Below are 21,394 nucleotides of genomic sequence, written 5' to 3' on the forward strand. Positions count from 1 at the left end.
CGTGCAATGAACACCTCCTTCTCTTGGGAGTAGCTGAGGTTAAGACTGCGCTAAGGCGGGGAAGGGGGAGGGAAATGCTTACCGGTACATGAGAGAGCTGCCCAAGGTGGAAGGGTGGGAGCAGGGGAGGGAGGGGCTGACAATAGTTACAGAGACAAGGAATGTGGCTGGCGGAGTTATGTTCGTAGTAAACACTGCTTCTGACACAGGTACCAAGGCTCAGTTTTATTTCAAGGTTACCAATCAAAGTGATTTAGGCGCCTTGGTCCCGCTGAGGAAATATACCACACAAAGTTTTGTAACTGTAGCTCTTGTAAGGTGGTGGCCAGGTAATCGTATTGGTGTGTGATAGAACAAGGCGTCTATAGGAGTGTGTTTGCACAACAAACATACAAACAAACACACACACACAGGCACCACACAAAGACACACCTACTGTACCAGCTAGATGAGCTCTCTTACATTTCTACAGGCTGCCACTATGGGACCCCCCCTGGTATGGCTTCAAGTTTTACTGACTGTGTTTGGCTGGTGATTCTAATGACACCTACCAGGGTTGGCTGCTAATTCTCAAGAAAGGTGTCAGCATAAAAATAATAGGCAAAAAAAGATTTTCTTCAATTCCTGAACTTCATTTTCAATGGGTTTCTAATGGCAATGTGAAACAGACAGCACTACATAAGGGTACCCCTGCACAAGGCCCTGTTATACCACCAGCAACAAAATGCAGTATTTTGTTCTGTTTTCAAAGTCACACGGAGCTGCAGGTGTCTAAATGAAAACTAACACCCATTCAAGATGTAATCTGACAAGTATACATTGATTCATCAAATATTTGCACTGTAAAATAATTGTTTTATTCATTTTTTAAGCCTATATACACTGGGCTATACAGTAGAACCCCCATTTTATGTTTTTCAGGGGGCAAGATGAAAATGGGATGCCCACTGCCGAGTCGGCAGTTTATTGGCTCATGTATGGGGAACTTATAGCTTACCCGACCAATATCTGGATGAAAATTGGCCAGATGTAGACCGGGCAAGTTACAAATCCAGTCAGGACTGCATCAGCATATTGTTGTGGTCCTCACACCGATGGCCTGTATCCTGTCAATCCAATCCGATCATTTGGCCACAAAATGGGCAGATCGGGAAAAAAATGATCTTGTTTGGCAATCTTTTAATGTATGGCCAGGTTACTTTGAAGAGGTCTTTTGCTCTTGTAAAGGGACAAAATGAAGGGGAGGCGGAGGGGTGGATAATCCAGGCTCCTATTGAGATTAAGGTGAAGCTCAAGGGGAGGGGGGATGACAGAGAGCTCAGACAAACTGCACAAATGTTCCCATGTACTATTGAGAGACAGGGATAAGCTGTGTAAGAAGATAATGCTTTGCTAAGAGGACAGGGACAGAGTGTTACACTTCCTAAAACACAATTATATCTGCTGCATAGTCCAAGTTTGCTCATTTTCCAACTGACTTTCATTTTATTACAATTATTTATTGTGTTTCTATACACACTCTGCAACCTATTTTTTAATTTGCTTAGATGCCATTTCTGTGACTATGTAGTTATACAGTCCTGTCATAATGCTGCATTCCCGTCATGTTTCAGACTTCTGCCAACATAGGTTTTATTTGTTTGCCTAAAAGTAAATAAGTTAAACTGCTTCCTTTACGTACAGGATATAAGAGCAACAAGCTTATGTTGCTTTTGTTGTGATCGACTTGTGTTGTACATGGTGCTTTGAGTGGCCCAGGAGTTAGAAGCCCCAGTTAACCATTACAATGAATGATAAATTCATTTGCTTCAGTAAACTGGCCTAGATCTGCCCACTTCATGCTGGATCAATCTTGTTTTGACTGACATTGCTCATTATGCATAGATTTCTAGCATCAACCAGCTCTGACCATATTCTGCCAAAGAGTATTGTTGTAGTTCAGTTATTCATAAGTCCAATATTTCAACCCCTGTTGTTACTTCTATAATTAACTGCCATTTTCCACAGCATGGCTGGATATTTATAGTACTAGAACTTCAAACCCTGCCCCCCACTAAACTCAACCTGTAAACAAGCATTACTGTACACACTAAAGGAAATGTCATTTTGCCATTGCTATATAGCTTAATAACTTTCATCAATTATTGCTGATACAAGAAAGTGCAGATTTGGATTTGAGTGGGCATGGCAGGTAATGTTCTGGTGCTGAACAGTATCACATATACCCATTTTTACAGGACCTGGGCACTTGTAGTGTCAATTACTGCATTTACTCATTACAGTGTCCTTACTTGCTATTCTTGCTAGTCCTTAAATGCTCAGAATTGCAGCACAGTACTCACTGCAAAACAGCAGCAATTAACAATTAATTTCTCTAATTGTTAATTGCTGCTGTTTTGCAGTGAGTACTGTGCTGCAATTCTGAGCATTTAAGGACTAGCAAGAATAGCAAGTAAGGACACTGTAATGAGTAAATGCAGTAATTGGTAAAACCAGATGCACAATACTGGGCTGGAGTAAAAAAAAAAAATGGTACCCTTGGCATGGCATAAAGACTGGGGCTCCAAGCTGAGGGTGAAAATGACATATGTCATGCTAATCTAACCAAAAGACTTCTAGCAACAGATTCCAGCATTTATCTAACAGGCAAAGAGTTGACTTTGATGGTTGGAAAACATACATGCTGCTGGCTCTGGTGCATTTACTCATAGCACCCAAACAGAGCTTTTCCTTTTATTTTCTAGAATCTAGTGGATTGTTAAAATCTAATTGCTGATTGGTTGCTATAACCATGTGTACTGGTGCCATGTAGCACATATGTTAGTAAATGAGCCCAATTGTAGTGCAATTAAGCACTCTAAATCATGGGTTTCTGCATACAATACAATATATTTTTCATACTTTGTTTGTTGGCACTTCCAGGCCTTTTACCATTTATAACAAAATCTAAAATTCCCATTAGAGCTCATAATTGGATCACACTGCCTTTGATACATCTGTAGGTAGATTTAGGGTTTGGAGCATGAAGGTGTAGGTTAGTAGCCCTAACCTGACCAATTGGCTAAACAATAGAAGGATTGCCATAATTATCAGGACGATAATTAGGAGCCCACACACGGCCCGAAAAATATCCTGTAAAATCATTTTAAATGGTTTTTATTGATGTTATCAGTTATAATTGTGACTCACTGAAACTTGTTTATTGTAAAAAATAATGTACCCCTGCTGCAAATAAGAGGATATTATTAAGTCACCATCACCTGTTTATGTCATGGATCTGCTTGGTGATTTCTGTTATCCTTATATTTTACAATCAGGGGCACATAATTCTGTATATGATAACGAGAGATAAAGCTTTCCAGGAAGTTAAGGCTGATGCCACACGTGGCGTTTTTACGCTGCGTATTTTCTCAGCCTAAAAACGCTGCACAAGCCACACAGCCCCTAACTATGGCGTTTTTCAGCCTAGAACTGGTGACGTAAGCAAATCCCGTTTCCATGGTGCTAATAGTGCAAAATAGTAAAAAACGCTGCGTATTTCAGCTAGGTCTGGCAGCTGCCTTTGAGTATACATAGGAATAGCTTGCTTTGCAAATACTGGCGTATTTCAGCCAACGCTTGAAAAATCCATGCTAAGGCGTTTTCTAGCGTATTTACGCTTTGTGTGGTTTGCCTCATAGTTACATAGTTACATAGTTACATAGTTACATAGGGTTGAAAAAAGACCAGTGTCCATCAAGTTCAACCCATCCAAGTAAAACCAGCACACCTAACCCACACCTACCAATCTATACACTCACATACATAAACTATAAATACAACCACTAGTACTAACTGTAGATATTAGTATCACAATAACCTTGGATATTCTGATTGATCAAGAACTCATCCAGGCCCCTCTTAAAGGCATTAACAGAACCTGCCATTACCACATCACTAGGAAGGGCATTCCACAACCCCCTCACTGCCCTCACCGTGAAAAACCACCTACGCTGCTTCAAATGGAAGCTCCTTTCCTCTAATCTAAAGGGGTGACCTCTGGTGCGTTGATTGTTTTTATGGGAAAAAAGAACATCCCCCATCTGCCTATAATCCCCTCTAATGTACTTGTACAGAGTAATCATGTCCCCTCGCAAGCGCCTCTTTTCCAGAGAAAACAACCCCAACCTCGACAGTCTCACCTCATAGTTTAAATCTTCCATCCCCTTAACCAGTTTAGTTGCACATCTCTGCACTTTCTCCAGCTCATTAATATCCTTCTTAAGGACTGGAGCCCAAAACTGCACTGCATACTCAAGGTGAGGCCTTACCAGGGACCTATAAAGGGGCAAAATTATGTTCTCATCCCTTGAGTCAATGCCCTTTTTTATACAAGACAGCACTTTATTTGCTTTAGTAGCCACAGAATGACACTGCCTGGAATTAGACAACTTGTTATCAACAAAAACCCCTAGATCCTTCTCCATTAAGGATACCCCCAACACACTACCATTCAGTAGATAGTTTGCGTTTATATTATTTCTACCAAAGTGCATAACTTTGCACTTATCAACATTGAACCTCATTTTCCAGTTTGCTGCCCAGTTATCTAATTTTGTCAAATCGCTCTGCAAAGCGGCAGCATCCTGCATGGAACTTATAGTTTTGCACAATTTAGTGTCATCAGCAAAAATAGAAACAGTACTGTCTATGCCCACCTCCAGGTCATTAATAAACAAGTTAAAAAGCAAAGGCCCAAGGACTGACCCCTGCGGTACTCCACTAACCACACTGGTCCAATTAGAAAATGTTCCATTTACCACCACTCTTTGTACTCTATCCTTCAGCCAGTTCTCTATCCAATTACAAATATTATGTTCTAGGCCAATATTCCTTAATTTGATCATTAACCTTCTGTGAGGTACTGTATCAAACGCTTTAGCAAAGTCCAAGTAGATGACATCAACTGCCATTCCAGCATCAAGGTTCCTGCTCACCTCCTCATAAAAGGCAACTAAATTAGTCTGGCAAGATCTGTTACGCATAAAACCATGCTGGCACAAACTAATAGTATTGTGAACTGCAATGTATTCAAGTACCCTATCCCTTATTACCCCTTCCAAAAGTTTTCCTACTACTGATGTCAGACTAACAGGCCTATAGTTTTCAGGCTGAGAACGGGATCCCTTTTTAAATAACGGCACCACATTAGCAATCCGCCAGTCTCTTGGCACCATGCCAGACCTCAATGAATCCTGAAAAATTAAGTGAAGAGGTTTGGCAATCACAGCGCTCAGCTCATTTAATACCCTGGGATGAATCCCATCCGGCCCTGGACCTTTGTTTACCTTTACATGTTCAAGTCTCTTTTGAATTTCCTCCTGAGTGACCCACGCGCCAGTAGCTAAATTACTCGAGTCTTTTCAAGTTATTTCTATGGATGATGATATCGGGTGTTTTTCAGCCGCTGAGAGAATTAGAAAATACGCAGCGTAAAAACGCCTCGTGTGGCATCAGCCTAATATGTTTAAAATGCACTCATGTAATAGTTATGTGGAAACAGAATTGGCAAGCATTCCCCTTTTGGGCAATTGCATATGGAAATTGCAGTACACAGATACCAGATACAGATGTTGAAAGGGATAGAGACAAATTAATAAGTATATTTTATGTAAATAGTTGTTAATGCTATTCCAGGGAGAACGCCAGGGAGCCAGGGAGCCACGTTGTCAGCCACCCCATGGAAGTACCAAGGCAAGCCCAGTAGTTAGATTAACTGTGCTAATCCCATTTTGTGAAGAGGAGAAACTGAGGCTCCAGCAAGGAGTAAGGAAGAGGGAGTGTACCTTGCCAGTCAGGCACCCATGTGTAGGAAACTAGGACTAGATAGCTCCTGTTGCTGCTTACAGGGCACCTGTAATGAAAGCTGTCATTTGTGCCAGATACCTATGAGCCAAAGAGCCACCTGACCTGAAGAGAAGAGGCAAGAAGGTAGGCAACAGGAGGGGGCCAAGCAGACTGGTAATCCTTGAATTTCCAGAATTCAGAATTTATGTGAACAACTGAAATTGGAGAACCTGTATTAGTGACTGTGCATAGATTAACTGTTTATCTGCAAGCTTGTGTGGTCCTCCAGATTTTACTTCCTAAGTGATTGACTACAAGCATCATATTCCATGTAAAAGTGGTGTGTTCTTAAAAAGGGTTTGGCCATTTACTATCAAAGCTATTTTGCTCACATTACATACTGTATTTTTGACTTGGATACATGTCAAAGAACAGTCTACATTTTAAACAGAGGATAAATCTATAGCTGATTTAAAGCATCATGGAAAATTTCCTTGTTCCAAAATGCTTTTTTATATTGTAACAAGTGTCAGAATCTACTTCAAAAGATTCTATACACCTTTCACCAAAACAAGGGAATACTTTTATAGGTGTGTTATGCCACTGGACACATATAGATCTTGTCGAATAGTATCCAACATAGCCTTATGTTATAGAAGCAACGATCCTTACAGGCTATAATTATTAAATAGGTTTCAGAAAGGGAATCTATCAGTAATATCCCACTGATAAGTCCTGAATCAAATATAAGAATAAATTGCAAAAGTTTTCAGTGGAATAAAAACAACAACATTTATTGGCTCAAATAAATACGAACATAAACATAACTCATAACAAAAGCATACTATACCAAAACATGACCAGGTGCATCCTAATCTCCTAACGCGTTTTGCACCATGTGGCGCTTCATCAGAGGAGGTTCCTTACAGGCTGAGCCAAAAATAAAGGTGTATTCATACTATGGTTACCTGTGATACATAGATATGCCTTTTCATTTCAAATGTTTACAATTTCATGATCGGTTTCCCTGTCTCCATCTCTACTCTGCCTGCCTTGCGCTTGCCTGTGTCTGGCATAGAGATCTTGTTCAATAGTATCCAACATAGCCTTATGTTATAGAAGCAACGATCCTTACAGGCTGAGCCAAAAATAAAGGTGTATTCATACCATGGTTACCTGTGATACATAGATATGCCTTTTCATTTCAAATGTTTACAATTTCATGATCAGTTTCCCTGTCTCCATCTCTGCCTTGCGCTTGCCTGTGTCTGGCGTTAGGGTTGGACTGGAGGGTGCAGGGCCCACCAGGGCTCCCTCTCCCGGGGCCCTGCAGGTGCCCCCGCTGGCCTCGTCCCCTAACCCCCCCCGCCGCAGGGTCCCCCCTAACCCCCCCCAGGGTCCCACACCCAACTTCCTCCCCCGAGCTTGCTTAAATTTAACGAGCCAGGGGAGGAACGGTAGGGCAGGGGGAGCACCAGCAAGGGTCGGGTCTGGGCCGCCGGGGCCCACCGGGATTTTTCCCGGTGTCCAGGTGGACCAGTCCGACCCTGTCTGGCATACTCTGTCTGCCCTTTGCTGCCTGTGTGGGCCAGGCTCTGTTTGCCCTATGCTTCCTGTGTGTGCCATGCTCTGCCATCCCTATGCCGTGCCTGTGTGCCATACTCTGCCTGCCCTATGCCACCTGTGTGTGCCATACTCTGCCTGCCCTATGCCACCTGTGTGTGCTATACTCTGCCTGCCCCATGCTGCCTGTGTCTGCCATACTCTGCCTGCCCTATGCTGCCTGTGTGTGCTATACTCTGCCTGCCCTATGCTGCCTGTGTGTGCCATAATCTGCCTGCCCTATGCCGCCTATGTGTGCTATACTCTGCCTGCCCCATGCTGCCTGTGTCTGCCATACTCTGCCTGCCCTATGCTGCCTGTGTGTGCCATACTCTGCCTGTCCTTTGCCACCTGTGTGTGCCATACTCTGCCCGCCCTATGCTGTCTGTGTGCCATACTCTGCCTGACCTATGCTGCCTGTGTGCCATACTCTGCCTGCCCTATGCCACCTGTGTGTGCCATAGTCTGCCTGCCCTATGCCTCCTGTGTGTGCTATACTCTGCCTGCCCCATGCTGCCTGTGTCTGCCATACTCTGCCTGCCCTATGCTGCCTGTGTGTGCCATACTCTGCCTGCCCTATGCCTCCTGTGTGTGCTATACTCTGCCTGCCCCATGCTGCCTGTGTCTGCCATACACTGCCTGCCCTATGCTGCCTGTGTGTGCTATACTCTGCCTGCCCTATGCTGCCTGTGTGTGCCATACTCTGCCTGCCCTATGCCGCCTATGTGTGCTATACTCTGCCTGCCCCATGCTGCCTGTGTCTGCCATACTCTGCCTGCCCTATGCCAACTGTTGTTGTTGTTAGGGGGGTCCTAAGGTGTGTAATTATATGCTTACATATCAGTGGGGCGTGCCTAACATTTTGTAACCCCTTAGTGATTTAGCCTTTCCTTCTCCTTTAACAGGAACAGTAACACTAATACCAAAAAATGAAAGTTTTTTTAAAGTAATTTTGATATAATGTACAGGTATGGGATCCCATAGACTCCATTATCAGCAAATTCTAATTTTTAAAAATGATTTCCTTTTTTCTCTGTAATAATAAAACAGTACCTGTACTTGATCCCAACTGAGATATAATTAATACTTATTGGAGGCAAAACAAGCCTATTGGGTTTATTCAATATTTAAATTATTTTTAGCAGACTTAAGTTATAGAGATCCAAATTACGGAAAGATCCCTTATCCAGTAAACCCCAGGTCCCAAGCATTCTGGATAAAAGGTCACAGTTCAAGGTTAGAAAAAGTGGGCAGAGCCACCGACAGCCAATCAGATTTTACCCATTGATTTTCAATCATCAATAATCCAATCATCAAAATTCAACCTGCTGCCATTCTCACAGTATTAACACCAGGGTCACTAGGGGACTGCATTTTTAGGTTTTTAAAAGTGGGTGGAGCCACCAACAGCCAATCAGACTTGACCTATTGAATTTCTTTGGTTTAAATTTAAAATGCTGCCTTTCTCACACTATTTATGTCAGAGTTCCCAAACTTTGCACAGTCAGTCACTGGCTGACATATTCAGGGTTAGAACAAGTGGACAGAGCCACCAACAGCCAATCCATTTCCACCCATTAAATTTCATTGGTTTATAGTTAAACTGATGCCATTATTTAAGTATAAATTCCAGTGTTGTTAAACTTTCCAGAGTTAGTCACTGGGTATTTGCTATTCAAAGTTGGGAAAAGTGGGCGGGGCCACCAACAGCCAGTCACATTTCACCTATTTACTTTCAATGGTGAAGTATAAAATGCTGTCAGTCAATTTTGCAAAGTTGGTCACTGGGGACTGCAGTTCAAAAATAGGAAATGTGGGTTGGGCCACTAAAAGCCAATCAGATTTCATCCATTGAATTTTATTGGTTTAAATTTAAAATGCTGTCATTCTCACACTATTTATGCCAGGCGGCCCACTGTTTGTGACTGAGTCTGGGTGACTTCGACTCGAGGTTAGAAAAAGTGGCAATACCCACTAACCACCAATCACAATTTACCTATTTTTATTGGCTTAAATTTAAACTGCTGCTGTTCTGTAACTTTTAATCCTAGGGTCCCTAAACTTGGCAGATTTTGGACTCTTGCTGCACAAATATGACAGCCTCCTCATAGAGGAACATGGGGGATCAGATAGGTAAAGTAAAAGCACCAGGCAAATACTTTTATGGCAAAATTATAAATAGCATGTAAAGACTGTGTTATGATGCATGTTTAATTTCTGACGTCAGTGTCTCTTTAAATTATTATATTTCTGGAACATATAATATCATATCATATAATATGATACAATCATTTCTTCCTTTTGTTGGAAAACAGTGGCGCTAATTGATAGTCCATTTGTTTCCCAATATATCACATTGATATACACTAGACATATTTTTTACAGTGTGTAAACCAACATGGTGATATTGCCTATAGCAACCAATCCGCAATTAGAATTGAACTGTAACCTACAATTTAGAAAACAAAAGCAAAGGTCTGATTAGTTGCTATGTGCAACATCACTGGTGCTGTTGGCTTACACACCATAATAAATATGCCCCTTAGATTTTATTTAAGAATTGAACCAGAAATCCAGTCAAAAGTGCATTGAATTTTGGTCACCACTGTGACAATTTTACAAAAATTACAAAAATAAATCAAATATATAGAAAATATATTTTTATTTTACACTAATACTTTCTAATGAGTCAGTGATAATTTACCAAAAGGAATTGCATGTGCATGGAAAACTGCTTCCCATATATCCCATTTTCAGTTAACAGATGGATTGTTTTACATATGTGTTCATTCAATAGTGTCCCTGTGAAGTCACCTTTATAACAGTGACAGGGAGTGTTGCTGAGGTGAAAAGGGTGGGTAGGAGGCTGTACTGACTGTTCTGACCTCTACAGCTTGGCTTAGTACTTCTCTGCACTCCGTACTGGACACACATTTTTCCTGGCCTGTACTCTTTATTTTGATTTCATTCCAGGAGGAGGAAAGGTGCTTATAAGCCAGGAGGAAATAAAGGTCGGAAGAACATCGGCTGGAATTAGCACTATTAGAACAATCACTGGCTGACCAAGTTATCCGTGAAAGGGCTTAGGTTTATCGCTGAGAAGGGAGAGAAGCAGCGAGACAGTGTAACTGAAGCACACTGACAGATGGCTGACTTCATTGCTGGGGCCTTGGGAGGTACAGTTACAGCATGTATACATAGTTATGCGCTGAGATGAAATGGATGCAAAGTGATCACGTAAAACCTTTCCTAAACTGCTTCTTCATACATACTAACAAGCCTTTCCTGCACCTGTTACCCAATATAACATTATGCTGGTGCTTTCTATTAACATTCTACTTCCAGTCTAGGAAACATTAGTATCTCTGAGTAAATGCTACCTTGTATCTCTACATTAAACTGTACTTGAATATGTAATAATGAATTATATCCTAGTGACATTTTTATCTGTACACTTCCTGAGACAATTTACAGTTAAACTCTGTTAATATTACAGTATATTATTATATTATATAACACTGTATTAATTTTACAAGGCATTCTTTTTTCTAAAGTTTTATACAATGAATCCTGAGTATGGTAATTATGTTTTTAATCTAGGATGAACATGTACGGATAAGCAAATAGCTGTCGATGATTTACTACCTCCTATTGGGGGCTGAGGATGTGTAACTATAGAGGAAGCAGACCCTGCAGTCGTGGGAGGCCCCGGGGGACAGGGGGGCCTTGACCTCAGCTTACTCTATAGCCACTTTTCTTCTGAGAGCATGTTCATACCCACTTGGGAAGGCAGCGGGGAGCGTTGAGTTATTAGTGTGTGCCAGGCCCTTCCCAAGTTTCTTTGCGTGGGGGCCAGTCAGCACTTCGGTATGCCCCTGGAGTAGAACCTAAAGTTGCAAAGGCATAACCAACTTCACATTAAAATGCTGGTTATGGGAATGACATTTTGGCCAGGCAGGTGTTCTGGATACTTTTATTTCTGGGCTTAGCTGATAGGAAGAGACGTTTTTTTTTTTTTTTTAAATAACAGAAAAATTACTGCTGCTTTTTTAAGCCATAGCAATATGATAATGTCAATATCAATTTAAACATTTGTCCTTGCCCTTTTTCCTGTCAAATGGTTTGTTCTATTACTGCAAAATAGCTTGAGCAAATGGTACAGGTTAAAAAAAGGCCAAATAAGGTAATCCAACTCAATAAACATGTAAGATAGGCTACTTCATGGCATTAACCTAAAGGCTCTTGCTCTAAGTGACTGAGGGCAGGTTTGATGAAATGGCAAACAAAGCGTTCTGCTGCTAGTTTTTGTTGTTTATTGACATGGATCTTGATGACATTGAACTCGTTTTGCAAGCCTGTTCTTGTTTACACTTTTACCTGCAAAGTTATTTTAAAGATCTAAACATTAGCACTAAGTGAGCTATTGGCCACCTGAAGGCATATGAATAGCACATATCAACACAATCAAAAATGCTGACCAGACAATGCAGCAAACATGAATGAGATCTTTCATACTGGAAACTAAAGCATACAACCTTTGACTTTAGCTTGCCCTTTGGCCATACTATATAAAGTACACAGTTCTATGGAAGCGTCATCTCACATTTTTGGTACATTATATCAGACAACAATCCAGACCCCCAAAGCTGCTTTTCCTATGCCCCCAGTGCATTATTCACTTGACGTGATGTATGTGTAACCTCCAGGGTTATGACAGATCTTAGAACAGTACAAACATCCAAAGCTGGCTTTGGTAAACTGATACTGATTACATTTGGTTCCACTCTAGTTATTGGTGATCCAGTCATGCATGGCAATATGATATGCAACTCTGGATTTGTAATAAAGATTGAGATATCAGCTGGTCCACATGTGGTTATTCAGTACATTTCAAACCAAAATTCATGTTTTCCTTCATCACACCATTTCCTCCTATTTCCTAAATCTGCTGTGCCCCATTTTTTTTGTCCCAGCATATCTCCAATTATACTTGCTATGACTGTTGATATCATCTACTTCACAACCCTTTTATTCTTTGCCCTAAATACTCATTGCATTCCCTCATCATTCCCTCTAAAGCTGTTTATTGTTCCTATGTAGTATTCAATCTTTTTAAGAAGATTACGTCTGTATCATGTTACATTTTAAAGCTGATGTATTATTAAAGTGTTGTAATAATTTAACATTTTGCTGAAGTAAACATATCAGGAAATAGTCCTTGTCTCTGGAATGCTTTTATATAGCCACTGACCACGTGTGGTTACATAATGTACCAGTCCTTATTCCTGTAATAAGATCTAGATAAATAGGAACCTAAAACACAATGCTATATAATTTTTAAAGGGGAAGAAATGCTACTAAGGCATTTTATTGCTAATAGATTTGTCACAATAGTATAAGCTGCTCCTGAAACAGCTCTAAACTCAGATAACAGCAGAGAGGGGAGGAGGAGAAGGGAAGGGAAGGGGAGGCATGAGAGAGAGGAGCAAACTTCGCAGGCTTGTGGCCTGAAGGATTTTGCTGAATGCAGGAAGTCTGACACAGAAAGTCATGTATACAGAATATAAGGAAAGAAATGTGGTATTTCTTTGCACTGAGGACTCAGAGCAGCTGTTCTGTGAGTGTTTATGGCTGTATTTACATAGACCTTTCTGATAAAGCTTACTTTTTAACTTTTCTTCTGCTTTAAACATCTGACAATGGCATTTTGCTAATTGATAGCATTTTCTCTGTTTACTGTAGGTGCTTGTGGGGTTATGGTTGGATACCCTCTTGACACTGTTAAGGTATTATATCTATATTTTGTAATCAAATATGTCATTTTTAATTTTATAGTGTTAACAAAACTGTCTTCACTGTTTTGACTCTAGGTTAGAATTCAAACGCAAAAAAACTACAATGGAATTTGGCACTGTGTCCGCTCAACGTACAAAATGGAAAGAGTAAGTTGGTGATGATATTTTGGTAGCATACCAGTTTATGAAACTGATTAAACCTTCAGCAAGTAACAGAAATTTTTAATATAAAGCTATATAAAAGCAGCCAAGCAACAGAACCTAAAATGCCTAAATTGTGTGTTTCTCAAAAGAACCTCTAATAAATAATGGGCAGCCCCCCTGATTTAGTAAAAATTGCAAGCATTCGGAGCCTGGGGGCTTATCAATATCTGGGACAAAATATTATCTTGTCTTTACAGGTCATAATTCCCATTTGAAGTTCATTTATAACAGTCTGATATGGACTTGTGACGTGGATAAGATCTGGATCCATTCATTATCCCATCCAATGGACCCTTGTCTTGTATCTTCACTTTGTTCTTGTCCAATTCCTACTTGTGCACTCTCTTGTTAACTCCACCCTATTCTGTCTTCGTTTGTGTCACACTATGTGCCTGACTGAATCCAGACACCTGGACTATTTTCAACCCACCCTAAAAAAATTATCTCTATCTATCTGCAGGCCCGGATTTATGCCCAGGCCTAGGGCGGCATAAACTTAGGGGTGGCATGCTGCCCCACCGCAACAAAATGTTGAAAATTTGCTCACATACGGCAAGCAATGGGGAACTCTCAACACTGCTTCATATGGGAGTTTGAAAGTCTGCGCATACATGCTCGCGCTCAGGGGAAGGGGGGGGATGTGCAGAATCGGGGCGGCCTCAGGGCGCCCGAAGTTCAAATCCGCCACTGTCTGTAACTTCCTAATTTATTTCTCATGAACACTTTTCTCTGATAAAACAGTATATATGTTATGCCATTCCAGCTTTAATTTGTATATTGCCTGATGAAGGACACTGGGTGCCCTGAAAGCTTGCAATCTTTACTTACTCAGCCAATAAAAGGTATCACCTAACTTTACATTTTCTGCAGTTTTTCAATGGCTAACACGGTAGAACATCTTAAAACCATGGAGTCATATTAAAAAACGCATGACCTTCTATATGAGATTTTTTTTAAATGATTTCTGTGTTCCTCTAACCTGTTTGCTATTTCTGTGCAGACTATGTAGTTGTTGTTCTGCTTCCCATTGGTGCAAGTTTGTGGCTTCAACATTGAGGCTATTTATACTTTTGCTAATGCACAATGTTTCTTGTTTTAAATCTTGTTTTGTTTTATAAATTAATACAATATTAATTGCTGCTTTAGAGGAGATACACAGTCAATCTGCAACCTGCATTTTCTACTCTAAATTAAACTACAAGTTTAAGAATAGGACTGTCATGGGAAAACATGTTTTTTTCAAAATGCATCAGTTAATAGAGCTTCTCCAGCAGAATCCTGCATTGATATCAGTTTTTTAAAAATACAAACAGATTTCACTCAGGTACAATGCACTGAGATGGCTGCCTACACACCAATATTACACAATACATTTGTTGGTTCAAGAAAAACATTTTCAATCGTAGAGTGAATTATTTGCTATGTAAACAGTGTAATTTAGAAATAAAAAGTACACCATAAAAATCATGACAGAATCCCTTTAATGAGCCATACATTGCACATGCTTGTGTAACAGATAAGTATTCTTCTCTAACTCTCAATACTTTCCTTACAAGGTATCTGGGTTTTTCAAGGGAGTGTCAATGCCCATGTCCATGGTATCTGTCAGCTCATCTATTGTGTTTGGTGTATATAGAAATGTTCTCCGCAATCTGTGCAAGTTAAAATATGGAACAACAGCAGTGAAGCCATCAAAGTTTGATATATTCCTATCTGGCTATGCCGCTGGGGGAGCTCAGGTATGGAATTATCCCTGGATGGAGGGTGATTTTTGTGTTTGTGGTGGGTAATTAAAGACATTTTCTATATGGATTTCTTTATAGAATCCCAGTACCAGTTCCGTATAATTCCCCAGAACACACGGCAGAATAAATGCAGTAGCAAATCTACTTCCTCTATAGTTTCTTATGTTTTAATTGTCCTTTTGGATTTATTCAACTGAAATATTAAGAGCTAAGTGTATATTTATTTTCCCATTATGCCTCCCCATCCAACACAGTCTCTTTGAAAGTGTTAGTGGCTGAGCTTGCAGTTTTAACATTGTCTTAAAAGCTATTGTCTGTGAGGAAACATTTACATGAGGTTCAGTTAGACTGAGCACGGCTGCCAGCTTTAATGGATAGGCTGCTTATTGTGACTGTTTCTTATTCTAGATTTTAGTCTCATCTCCTGCTGACATGGCAAAGGTTCGTCTACAGACTCAAATGTGTCCACCTAATTCCACCACATGCTCTTTGCTGACTGGGCCCAAGTATTCAGGCCCGATTAACTGCCTGTTGACAATAGTGAAAGAGGAAGGATTTCTTGGCCTGTACAAAGGCTCCTCAGCTTTAATGTTCAGAGACTGCCACTCCTTCGCAACCTATTTCCTGTCTTATGCCATTTTACGGGAATGGCTTCTACCGTTTGAACAAAGTCACTCAGGTACTTCTAAAGGCATCATATGACATTATGGAAACTAATTTACCTCTCTCGGGACTCATTCTTCCATCTCTGAACTACAAGATGAATTCTACTATCCTTATATACTTATGAGTAGGAGTCTGCAAGATTCACAGTATCCAACTAATATTTGCACCCTTGACAATGTGACTCCTCAGTGATATGTGTATATGTAAATAGCTTACAACCAAGTTGTTGTTCAAGCTCTCCGTCTGTCTTTTCTATAGACAGTTATATAAAATACAAAATAATATAAATGTTTAATGAGCATTATAGCTCTCTTATTATTCCCATTAACATTGTATGAGTAACTAAGGATGATTTTACTGTAAATTTCTCACATTGTAATACACCTTTATCTTGTTAATCTCCAATATATCAGCATTAAGGTCCCCATACACGCTGAGATCTGCTCGCTTGGCGAGATCGCCAAGCGAGCGGATCTGCACCCGATATCCCCATATATATCCCTGATATCTATCCCTGATATCTGGGAGCATGTAGTTAAAAAAAATAATAATTTGATCGTTTGGCCCTGGGGCCAAACGATCGAATTATACTGGCGGCAAGGGGCAGTCGGTTCGGGGACCGCGCCAAGGAGCCGATGCGGTCCCCGATCCGACTGAATTTTCTAACCTGGCCAATCGAGATCTGCCCAATTTCAGGCCAGATATCGGTCGGCCAGGCCCCTCGTTTCTACCCCTACACGGGCAGATAAGCTGCTGAATTGGACCAAGGGACCGATACCGGCAGCTACAATCTGCCCGTGTATGGGGACCTTAAGGCTAATGTCCCAGTGGGATTAGTTCAGTATTGCATTTAATGGTCTAATCTGCCTGGAGCATTGGACTGTCTCTTAATGCTGATTCTAATTGTGATTAACTAGACAAATTTCATTTTAATGTGTGATATGCGTGCTTCCCTGATTTATGTTTATTACATATTGTACATTTTTAATTCCAATAAGTATATTTCTGTTTTTCCTATCTTACAGAATTAATCGGAGTTTTATTTGCTGGCGGTTTTGCTGGAGTGGTGGCCTGGGGCATCGCTACCCCCATGGATGTCATTAAGTCTCGCCTGCAGGTTGATGGAGTTACAAAGCAGAGATACAGAGGGGTGATTCACTGTATCACTGAAAGTGTAAGGCAAGAAGGGATCACTGTTCTGTTTAAAGGACTCTCACTGAATTGTCTGCGGGCCTTTCCTGTGAACATGGTGGTATTTCTTACATATGAAGCTATACTGAGACAGATCAAACCACTTTCTGTGTGAGCATAACTTTGCTTTCTTTTTGTTTTTGTATAGTGTAAATATAAATTGATTAACAAAGGTAAAAAAATAAATAAATACATTTCCTGTTTGAAAAGCACTTTTAAGCATTCAAGGCTACACTTCAACTCTATACATATATCTAATGTATATCTCTTGTGCCCATATCTCTATGCCATTAGCAATACCTTTGGTACTAACTACATCCCAAACAGTATACATACATCCTATTGTGAGCAGGGTATCATGCATAGTTTGTATTAATGTAAGGGCTCATGGAAGATTAAGGGACCAACAAACCAGAATTTTTTATTTCAGTAGTTCAGAGTGCACAGACAAAAACAAGTTGAGGAAGCACTGCTGTCTCACAGCACAAGGTTCTTAAAGGAAAGGCTAGTAAAGAGTTAATCCCAAGCTGCAGGCATACCTTCAGTTGTTTCAATAGTGCCCTTAAGTCTCCCCATATTTCTCCTGTTCAGAAGATCTGAAGCCAAACAGGAAGAAAAAACAGCTGAGCTGTTTAAAGAAAGTTCCCATAATGCCTCACTGCTGCACAGACACCCAGACCAAGTGAACATGCTCAGTTAGACTATGAGTGAGCTTCCTGCTGATTGGCTCAGATCCACATTCCTAAGGGGGGAGGGAGTGAGTTCTTAGCATTCTTGAGGGAGGGGGGAGCAGGAGAGAGGAGACAGCAGAAAGCTGCGTGTCTCTGGCACATGAATTACAGACACAAGGAATCTTTTCACAGAGAAGTCAGTGCAGCGTTTCTGTGAGTGCTTATGGCTGTATTTACATAGACCTTTCTGATAAAGCTTATTTAGTTTTTACCTTTCCTTCTCCTTTAAGTTTATTTCTGGTCAAGGCCCTAACTTAATGGGGTTTCATTGCTTTCTTTGTGTGAGTTTCCTCCCAATCCACCAATATTCGGATTCAGGTTGAACTGAAGAAGCTGCTCGGATGAGTAGTGAAACGTCTTCAAAGATTACTTAGCAAGTCCAGTTGCTTTAGATTTACTTATACTAGATATACTTTAATATACACTTATTGGTGTTTATTATTTGTCTGCTTTCTCAAAAGAACCGCAACCCTAGTAAAGGGGTGAATAATATTATTAATATTATATAAATCTTACAATAGCATTTCTAAAATAACTGAAAATCAGAATTTAATAATCAGCAGGCCAGCCTCTTTTTCTGCTGGATAATTTGCAACAACCCCTAAGTTTAGCTTCTCAGTAGCTGCCCAGAGCATGTGAGTGTCACTTCTAACAAAATCTAAGGTGGGGAGCTCCTTTGACAACTTTGAAGGCCTGGATCATGGCTGCTATAGAGATGCTGAACCTTAAGGCTGGTGCAATAAGTTCAGAATATGAAAGTATGCAATGGAAGTATGGAATAACAATAATTCAGATTTTTAAAAAAGATTTCCCCTCTGTAATAATAACAAAAGCACCTTGTACATTATTCCAGCTAAGATATAACAAACCCTTATTGGTGCCAAACAGTCCTATTAATCATGTTTAAATTATTTTAAGTTGATTAAGGTATAGAGGTTCAAATTATGGAAAGACCCCCTATCCGGAAAACCTCAGGTCCCAAGGATTCTGCATAACAGGTCCCATACCTGTATAAGCAACTTAATTGCACATTTAGAGAGGCAATGGTACACTGATCATGTAATAGGGGAGACACTGGGCATATTGGGAAGTGCTATTAATAAGTGACTTGAAAGATAATTGGCTGCTTGTCTTAATTAATGGTGGATGGAGCCATGGCACAGCATAATAAACTTCCACAATACACAAAGAGAGCCGAGCCTAATAACATTTCTATTATTCATTGATTAACCCTTTTATTAACAGAAAGAATTCTAATTGCTTTCCTGCACATCAGTAACAGGCTTAGTAGTTCAGCACAGCAGTCAGTGCATGAATAAACCTGGCAAATGACTACCCCTTCTCTATATATATCTTACACAGAAGAGCTCACTGAACATCTTGTTCCTCGTCGGGGACAGTTGATACCAAACACAAAAGTAGATTACAGTGCTGAAGAATGTTTTATCCTTGAAATCTATTTTTAAGGGAATAGAGTGAGTTGCTGGAAAGTATGTTAGACTAGTTCCTATGATTCTGCAGTGCAGTAGTTTCCATTAACCATCTGCATAGCTGCTTGTTGTGTGGAACTGAATATCAAATGTTTTTTATAACGAAAATGAAGGCATAATGGGTTCCTGTCATGTCCAGTTTATATACATTTATTGTGCAACATTTTAGTGCTATGTTCTAAGCACAATGTAGCACTTTCCCCCATAATTCCATCATCAACCGACTGTGTCCAATTTAGCAGCCCTGCAACTGCACTTTATTCTGATTCTCCCTGTCTCGCTTGGAACACTAAAAGCAATGAGAGGAAGGATTGAGTTTACTACCTCTTTTTAAATGTATTCTAATCATTTGAAGGCAGAGGGCAACAGTTGTTATGTAATAAAATCTAATCTCTACATTTCTTCCCAATAAAGAAATAGCCAAAACACGCCTTATTTATCTGGCTATGATAGGTAGATGTTGTTAATTTAATCTCATAAGAAATGGATTTATTTCCCATGTGCCGATCAGTTCTAAGCAAGTGCTATGTATCATTTGAAAGTACAGTCTAGCACATTTTTCAGTTGAAAATATAAGTATGTGGGCTACTGGTATCACTTCCCATTGTGGTTGGTTGGTAGCCTCTTAAGTGCACCTTTACTCTCTACTGCCACTGGGGATATGGCGTTGTACCACCCTTTATGCTGGCTGCTATTGAGGTTACATATATGTGCTTATTATGTTTCTTAATATATTGTCATGCATTATTGTGATGGGATCAGCCGTGAGAAATCTGTACTTTTATTTTGCATTAAAATGTTTTGCCTTTAATTTCTGCACAATATGATGCACTTTAAAGAAAAGATCCAGCTGCTGAGGAATAAAAACACATTTGTTTCATTATATTTAAATACTTGTCGCTTAAAATGTTTGTTTGCTCATACGAAAAGATCACAGATCCAAACACCAGTTTCTGGTGATCTGGCACCAAACTGAATGTTTCTTTTTTTTTTGGGGTGGGGGTCTTGTGTATTTTTATATCACACTGATGGTCAGACTGCACTTATCTTAGGTTAATGCCACACGAGGCGTAGGGCTGATATTTTCGGCAAGCGGAAAAACGCTTGGCGAAAATTCAGCCCTACGCCTGCTACTTGTGCCTAAAGTCATTTTAGACTTTGCATTCTCTCGCGTTTTCATGCGTATATCGGCTACATGTGCCTACACCCGAGCGTATCTCATTCATTCGGGTGCAGGCACAAGTAGCAGGCGTAGGGCTGAATTTTCGGCAAGCGTTTTTCCTCTTGCCGAAAATATCAGCCCTACGCCTCGTGTGGCATCAGCCTTAGAGTGCACAAACAATCAATTAATTGGTCCAATATGAAAAAAGTAAGGGCAAACCATGGACATGATAATGTAAGCATTTTGAAAGTTCTCAGTGTGTCAGGTTAAAAATAGGCCACTCCCATCCCTTCAGAAAGCTGATCAGAGAGATAGAAGAAGGACCGATTTAAAAGGTATAAAAAGTAGCTTTTACAGTGGCCATATTTTTTATTTAAAATAGATTTTTAACAAGCTGAGAGCATTATTGGTGGTTTAATAACATTTGAACGTTGGCGATGAACAACCCCCAGCTAAACTTTGCAAAAAGCTAAAGCCAGTCTCCCACAACCATGTGGAAAGATGTATTATGGTCTGATGAGATCAAAGTTGTACTATTTGGCCATAGTTCCCAAAGGTATGTTTGCTACAAAATAACAGAGTACATCATCACAAGAACACCATACCCACAGTGAAGCAAAGTGGTGGCAGCATCTTGCTTTGGGGCTGCTTTTCATCAGCTGGAACTAGGTGATGGTTTTAGGTGGATGGAATCATGAATTGCTCCAAGTATCAATTTATTTTATCACAAAACCTTCAAGCATCTGCTAGGAAGCTGAAAAGGAACTTCACCTTTCAGCATAACAATGACCCATAGCATCCATCTAAATAAAAAAAGCAATGGCTTCACCAAAGGAGGATCAGTGTTCTGGAATGGCCCAGCCAGAGCAAAGACTCCCTTGTTTGAGAAACCCACCCAAACAAACTTACACTTTTTGAAAAGTAAACATTATTTAAATCAACTTTACAATATACATGAATTAAAAAATATGCAGCCTTTTCA

The 21,394-nt window shown here is 40.2% G+C and overlaps 1 protein-coding gene across 2 annotated transcripts; it reads left to right on the forward strand.

The window, feature by feature from the left end:
- The first annotated feature begins 132 nt into the window (after positions 1-132).
- slc25a47 (solute carrier family 25 member 47) lies at positions 133-17,238 on the forward strand. 2 transcript variants are annotated; one of them, XM_004917171.4, is made up of 7 exons: positions 133-209; positions 10,402-10,604; positions 13,171-13,214; positions 13,299-13,370; positions 14,984-15,166; positions 15,581-15,851; positions 16,864-17,238. In XM_004917171.4, the coding sequence occupies exons 2-7, from the start codon at positions 10,574-10,576 to the stop codon at positions 17,142-17,144; spliced, it is 882 nt and encodes a 293-aa protein (XP_004917228.1). In that variant the 5' UTR covers positions 133-209; positions 10,402-10,573; the 3' UTR covers positions 17,145-17,238. The 2 variants fall into 2 exon arrangements, with proteins under 2 accessions (XP_004917228.1, XP_031747839.1); XM_031891979.1 differs by lacking the exon at positions 133-209 and having other exon boundaries at positions 10,295-10,604.
- The last annotated feature ends 4,156 nt before the right edge of the window (positions 17,239-21,394 follow it).

This window comes from Xenopus tropicalis, chromosome 8 (genome assembly GCF_000004195.4).
Source record: "Xenopus tropicalis strain Nigerian chromosome 8, UCB_Xtro_10.0, whole genome shotgun sequence".
Taxonomy (NCBI): domain Eukaryota; kingdom Metazoa; phylum Chordata; class Amphibia; order Anura; family Pipidae; genus Xenopus; species Xenopus tropicalis.

What these genes read in the sequence shown, in the direction of transcription:
- slc25a47 (XM_004917171.4), top strand. Translation starts at nt 10,574, where the DNA reads ATGGCTGACTTCATTGCTGGGGCCTTGGGAG. An exon ending in CAACGTACAAAATGGAAAGA is followed by an intron (nt 13,371 to 14,983) that starts GTAAGTTGGTGA and finishes TTTCCTTACAAG; the next exon opens with GTATCTGGGTTTTTCAAGGG. An exon ending in ATGCCGCTGGGGGAGCTCAG is followed by an intron (nt 15,167 to 15,580) that starts GTATGGAATTAT and finishes TTCTTATTCTAG; the next exon opens with ATTTTAGTCTCATCTCCTGC.